This window comes from Lactuca saligna, chromosome 9 (genome assembly GCF_052625555.1).
Source record: "Lactuca saligna cultivar CGN05327 chromosome 9, ASM5262555v1, whole genome shotgun sequence".
NCBI classification, from domain to species: domain Eukaryota; kingdom Viridiplantae; phylum Streptophyta; class Magnoliopsida; order Asterales; family Asteraceae; genus Lactuca; species Lactuca saligna.
Window position 1 is genome coordinate 160,794,076 of NC_136425.1, and position 6,535 is coordinate 160,800,610.

The 6,535-nt window shown below is 37.0% G+C and overlaps 1 protein-coding gene across 2 annotated transcripts; it reads right to left on the reverse strand.

The window, feature by feature from the left end:
- Nucleotides 1-1,206: 1,206 nt before the first annotated feature.
- On the reverse strand, nucleotides 1,207-5,870 carry PPC3 (phosphoenolpyruvate carboxylase 3). 2 transcript variants are annotated; one of them, XM_078976449.1, is made up of 11 exons: nucleotides 5,659-5,866; nucleotides 5,260-5,470; nucleotides 4,508-4,899; nucleotides 4,333-4,417; nucleotides 4,023-4,245; nucleotides 3,814-3,917; nucleotides 3,650-3,740; nucleotides 3,417-3,571; nucleotides 2,323-3,321; nucleotides 1,852-2,238; nucleotides 1,207-1,758 (listed from the first exon to the last, which is right to left on the reverse strand). In XM_078976449.1, exons 2-11 carry the CDS (start codon nucleotides 5,425-5,427, stop codon nucleotides 1,462-1,464), a joined length of 2,901 nt encoding a protein of 966 aa, XP_078832575.1. In that variant the 5' UTR covers nucleotides 5,428-5,470; nucleotides 5,659-5,866; the 3' UTR covers nucleotides 1,207-1,461. The 2 variants fall into 2 exon arrangements, with proteins under 2 accessions (XP_078832575.1, XP_078832576.1); XM_078976450.1 differs by lacking the exons at nucleotides 1,207-1,758; nucleotides 1,852-2,238 and having other exon boundaries at nucleotides 2,535-2,713; nucleotides 2,745-3,321; nucleotides 5,659-5,870.
- Nucleotides 5,871-6,535: the final 665 nt, after the last annotated feature.

Sequence of the window (6,535 nt, forward strand, 5' to 3'; positions counted from 1 at the left end):
AAATAGTTTAAATAATAACATGATCTTATCTTCATTACCTTTTCCCAGGTGAGAATACCCCTCAACCTAAGGGAGTGTTTATAAACTATCTTTAATCATATAATCTTCAAGAAATATTATAAATATATACAAAATGTAACTTTCCTTTTATGTGTAAAATACTGTAGCTAATAGTATAACTTATGATGCACATTACACAAGTTGTGGAATTGGGTTTCATTATTGTGCTCCACTATCGTGGGCTGCGACCGGAGATCTTTCAATTGCTTTAAGTTTAACTTATAGAAATAACCCTTATAATTTTACTTCTATTCATTCGTCATCCAATTATATTCAATTTGTTTCACAGTTAATATAAATTTATAGAAATTGCCCCTTCATTTTATTTTCTTTTTATTCACAATCCATACAAATTATAAAAATAGTCTATTGACTCTTTTCTTCGGTAAAATCACCTACTTCATGCATTTTTATTGTTTCTGTAGCCCATTATCATACAACAAATAAATTTTAAAGCTTGAATTTTCAAAAAAAAAAAAAAATACTACTTATTGTTTTACCGAATGATTTTGTCACATATCAAAATCCAATCAAATATTTTGGTTTTTTTTACAATTTTTAACAATGTGATTTTCTTCTTCGCTTTTTTCATGCATTCATCTTTTTTCCTAATTTTATTTTTTTTACTGTTTTATTCCAAGATTTAATCAAAAAAAATTTGAACTTAGTATTTTAATAATTTATACGTTTTCTATATGATATGCTACGTTGTTTAATCAATTCTCTACGTAAAAACCTGCAGAAAAGCACGAACTAAAATACTAGTTTCTAACACTTTCAAAACCTCAAATTACACATATAATCTTCAATATTCTCTTTAACACCTTCAAAACTTCAAATTAATAGTTTATATAACATCATCCACATTATAAAATTGCCCAAAAAACAAGTAGCTAAGTACCATTTTAGTTGAACGTTTTATTTCAAAAGTACAATAAATCATTATAAATGCCCAAAAAACAAGTAGCAAAATACCATTTTAGTTGCACGTTTTATTTCAAAAGTACAATGTCGTCAGACAAGGTACACAATCAACAATACACGCATCACACACCCTTCATAAATATTTCACTTTAACACTTTCAAAACTTCAAATTAATAGTTTACATAACATCATCCACTATCTAGAAATGCCCAAAAAACAAGTAGCGAAATACCATTTGATTTTAGTTGAACGTTTTATTTCAAAAGTACAATAAGTCATCTGATTGTCAGACAAGGTACAATCAACAATGCACGCAGCACACACACACTTACTTCACCACTACATACATTACCAACTCACCATCCTCAAGTCAACAACCAGGGTGTTCAACCCAAATTTCCCTTCACAAAACATCACGATAACTCGATAATCCACAAGAAAAAAAAAACACATAACATTATTATAATATTATAATATTAACCGGTATTTTGCATTCCAGCTGCAATTCCCTTCATGGTCAAAATAAGCGTATCCTCCAAACCGGGCGCATACTCACTCTTCGGGTTCAGCTTTATATACTCATCAGCCGGTTTAGTTGGCTCGGCATACTCTTTTGAAATATGTGGCCTCAATTTCACGTGGTAGTTAGGGTCACGAATTCTTTTTAATGTATACGCTTGACACACATTTAATGTCGTGATATATGAATCACGTAAACGGAGCCTTTGTCTCAAATACGGATCCCCCTCAAGTAAATCCTTATGCCCCGCAATCTACAAAAACAAAAAACAAATCAAATCATGTCAGCAACAAAGCAACAACCTCTGAGCTATCCCACACTGTATTGTATTATACTGACTACACACCCGAAGAAGGAGATTTTTGGTTTCCTCGTAATTTGCTCTTAGTGATTCACCAAACGACCATAAGTCTTCGGACACGAGGAGCTTGTCATTCAAAGCTGCAATTCCGGGGTCACCTTTTGCAAACACCATTTCGACTAAATCGATTGTGACTCTAAAAAAAGGCCATGTTTTATACATTTCTTGTAGCATGTGAAGATTCTTGATGTCTTTTTCAATTGCGTATTTAAACGCGGCTCCAAATCCCAGCCAGACCGGGAGATGGAACCGCGTTTGAGTCCACGCGAAGATCCACGGAATCGCTCTGAGCGATTCTATTCCGCCGCTCGGCTTTCGCTTCGACGGACGGCTCCCGATGTTCATCCGCCCGTATTCCAATTCCGGTGTCGCCTGTAATCGGAATCATAATACATAATTATTTATTTATTTATATTTTTTTTTGAAAATATAAAATGAAATATAAACGAGACTTACGAGTCGGAAATACTCGACGAAACGCGGTTCCTGAAATACAATCGAGCGATACTGCTCGGTTGCGTGAACCGCGATCTCGTCCATCAGTGCGCGCCACTCGGGCCGGGGTGAAACCGGGGGGTTCATCCCGTGCTCGAGTGTCGCCGCGCAGAATCTCTGAAGTGTTCGAAAACACAAATGTTCTTCACCAAACGACTGCTCGATAACCTCACCCTGAACCGTAACCCGGAGCGACCCGTGGATCGTTCCGGCCGGTTGCGAGAGTATAGCGAGATGGGTCGGGCCACCGCCCCGCCCGACCGTCCCGCCCCGCCCGTGAAACATTGTCAACTTGACACCATACTTTTTCGCAACATTTATAAGCTCCTCTTGGGCTTTGTAAAGTTGCCAGGCGGCTGAAAGCCGCCCGGCATCTTTACCAGAGTCGGAATATCCGATCATGACTTCTTGTTTCCCGTCAATCCGATTCCGGTACCACTCGATTTCAAAAAGCCGGGCGACCGCCGCAGGGGCGGCGTCCAGGTCAGCGAGTTTTTCGAAAAGCGGGACCACACGTAACGGGTGTCTGACGTGGCATTCACGTTGGAGCAACTCGACGGCCAAAACATCTGAAGGTGACGTGGCCATGGAGATGATGTAAGCACCGAAGCAATCAGATGGGAGTTCTGCGATGACGTGGAATGTATCCAAAACGTCTGAAATTTCTTCGGTTTTTGGGAGGTCTTTACCGAATAAGGGGCGTTTGCCACTAAGTTCAGAAAGAAGCCAGTCTTGTCGCTTTGCTTCGGACCAATCACGATAAGACCCGATTCCCAAATGTTGTGTGATTGCTTCTAGAACGTCGGTATGTCTGTCGGATTCTTGTCGGATATCCAGTCGTACAAGTGAAAGTCCGAAAGTGGAAACTTGACGTAAGAAATCAAGAAGGCTGCCGTCAGCAATTACACGATCACCACATGCACATAGTGATCTGTAGCATAACTCAAGCGGTTCCAAAAACTGCCACGTTGCAACAAAAAAAATTAGTATTCAGAAAAAGAAAAAAAAAACTGACACGTGGCTAATAATTAATTAAGATTGAATCTTTATATTACTTGTTCGACATTAGTGTAAACCAATTCTTCTGGAATGTCTGAGACGTCATGAGCTAACAAATGACGGGATCTTTCTCTTGTGTTGTATAACTTGTCTCTCACGTCACCGAGAATCACACGATATGGTTCAGTGGGAGGAACTTGTTTCCAGAATTCTGTAGGAAAAAAAAAATTATGAAATACCGAAAATGCCCTCGAAAGCTTAAAGGAAGAATATTTTTCGCGGGAATTACCGATATAGTGTTTGACGTCTCTTTTAGACGATGATCTATGGAGTTGTTCAGCTCGAACACGGAGTTCATCGCTACAACGCCACATTGACATCTGGAAAGTGGAAACATCAATTCCAATGTAATTAAGAGGAGAAAAAAAAGGGAAATACCGAAAATGCCCTTACCTCAAACATTAGATCCTCTATCTGGGAAAAGTACATGTTTGCAGCCATCATTCTTGCAAGTAAGCAAACATCTCTTGTAACTTCAGGAGTTACCCTTGGATTACCTGATTTTTTTTTTTTTTTTTTTTACAAAAAGATATAAGATTTAACTTTTATGAGCATTAAATAAGATAATTAGGAGAAGTATAATTTAGAAAATATATATATACCATCACGATCGCCACCCATCCAGGAAGAAAACTGTATGAGAGGGGCATTATAGGGAACACGTTCGTTAATTCCAATGTTTTTAAGAGCAGTGTCGACACGTCGTAAAAATTTAGGAACACCTTTCCAGATTGTTTCATGGAAGTAACTCATTCCAGCTCTCATTTCATCTTGTGGAGTTGGTGGAGTTCGTTTAATCTCATCAGTGCGAAAAGCCGCTTGAATCTTGAAAAGATACATAAAAAAAATTATAATTTATAAATCAATGATTTTTTTTTTCAACCAAAGATTAATTTATACAAATTTACTTACTTCTCTATGCAAAGCCTCGTCCAATTCAAGCTTATCATCAGGAGTTATGTCCTTCGCGTATAACTGAGCAAGACAATCACGAATCCTGTAAAAAAGTACAGATATTAAAAAAAAAAAAAAATCGACTTTTTTGCTTCAAGATTCATGGAGATGAAGGGTGTTTAACTATTTATACCTTCCATGTTTTTGAAGTAAAGATCTGCGGACAGATTGAGTAGGGTGAGCAGTGAAGACTAGGTCAACGGTTTGGTTCTTGAGGGCATCAAAGACTTCTTGAGGGGATTTTTTGAGTTTGTGTACAAGTTTTTTGAAAGTTTCTTCAATATCGGATTCAGTTGTTGCAATGGCTTCATCACCAAAATCACCCTTTTTCAGCTTGATTCTCCTACGATAAGCGATTTGAACCTCTTCAGCTAGATTGGCTAAGTTAAGCATGTGAGAGAAAGCTTTAGCAATGACAATGGAGTCCCCTGGATCTAAACTTGTTAATACACTTCCAAGCTCTTCTAGCTTCTTAGGGTCATGCTTTCCTTCATACTCAGCGGAAAGCTCATAACATTCTTGCACCTATAAAAAGCAATAGGTTTCATTGGAAACAACGTTTGATAGTTCAGTGGCACATTTAGTCGAACAGTTGGTGATCAATGAACATGGGATGCATTCCCCTGTTCCTCGGAGAAATTGGATGTTTAATTGTTCATCATATCACTTCACAACCGGAGTTGCATGTCTTGATTAAATAAAAAGATAAAAGAACCTAATTTGAACTACAGGCTTATGTAATATCGAATCGTTAATACCGAGAAAACAACTGAAAATTGTCGAAATAAAAGTTTGCAATAGAGAATTCGTTAAGCTTTAGTTTTTTGGGAATCGATTAACTAGAAAATAAGTTAGGTTATGAACTACTGAACCAAAAAAGCTTACCGTTTCTTTGAGACCCTCTCCATGCAAATCCTGAAGAATATCAAGAAACTTATCCAGAAGCAAAGCATCGTACTCGATAAGTTTATCATCCTCCGAGACTTTTCCGGGAACTAAAAGCCTCAATTGCGCATCGATGGACGCCAATTTCTCCAAATTCCGAGTCGCCATTAACCACACACACTCCAAATCAAAACTGATAACCTTTCAATTCCTGATTAATCAAATAAAACAAAAAAAAAAAAAAAAAAAAAAATCAAAAATACTTTCTTTGAAGTCAGTGGTTCTATCAAATCGTACTGATCGCGACACAAAGTAGACATGAAAAAGCAACCCACGTGTGTATGGATAAACAATCAAAGGTGTATCGTATGGATTTGAGTACATGGAGAAGTGGAGTACCTGATGGTTTATGGGTGAGAGTGAAATCTTAAGACTCGATAGAATCGAAGAAGAAGGTGGAGATCTGAAGAACATGAATTTGGGGTTTGGCTATATATAGAGAAACATAGGCAAGGAAATCACATGACACATGCCACATGGTACGACTCATGACGGAAAGATCGGTATCAAAGGCAAAGCCCCTTGGAATTTTTTTTGCTAATTGCCGTTCAAAAACCACCCTTTCAATTTGGCTAAATTCACGCCTCAGATCATGAATAGAATACCATTATTTATCAAAAGAGTAAATTACAAAAATAATCCGGAATTTATATGTTTGGTTTTTAATAATTTTTAGTTCATCCCATGTTATTATTTCTATTTATTTTGAATATGGTCATAGATCCGGTTAAAATGATTATTTAACATTTAGTGATATTTTTAAAATTTTAATCTTATTTTACTTGTTATATAGAATAAATTATTAAATAAGCACACCCTACCTCTCCCTATGTACCTTCCCCACCCTCTATTTCCTTCCATGACTCGTAAAAATCATCACCACCTTACATCGCCCTTGAAACAACCTCTAATGACATCCACACCCCACCACATCACAAAGCTTTTCCTTTTTAACGTCTCGATTTTAAAAATAAAATTTTCATTTTAAAACCAAAATAAATACTCAAATTTATAAAGATATATTCAAAACAAAACCATTTGTTCATAAAACCATAAACCAAAATCATAGTCTTAAAGAAAGGTAATAGGGTATAGGGTTTGACGCCCTACATATATCCTCACTATCCGAACCAAATGTACACGTACCGAGCTAGAAACATATGTACCGAACAGGGGCACCTATATCGAACCATACAAATGTACCAATCCACGAAGA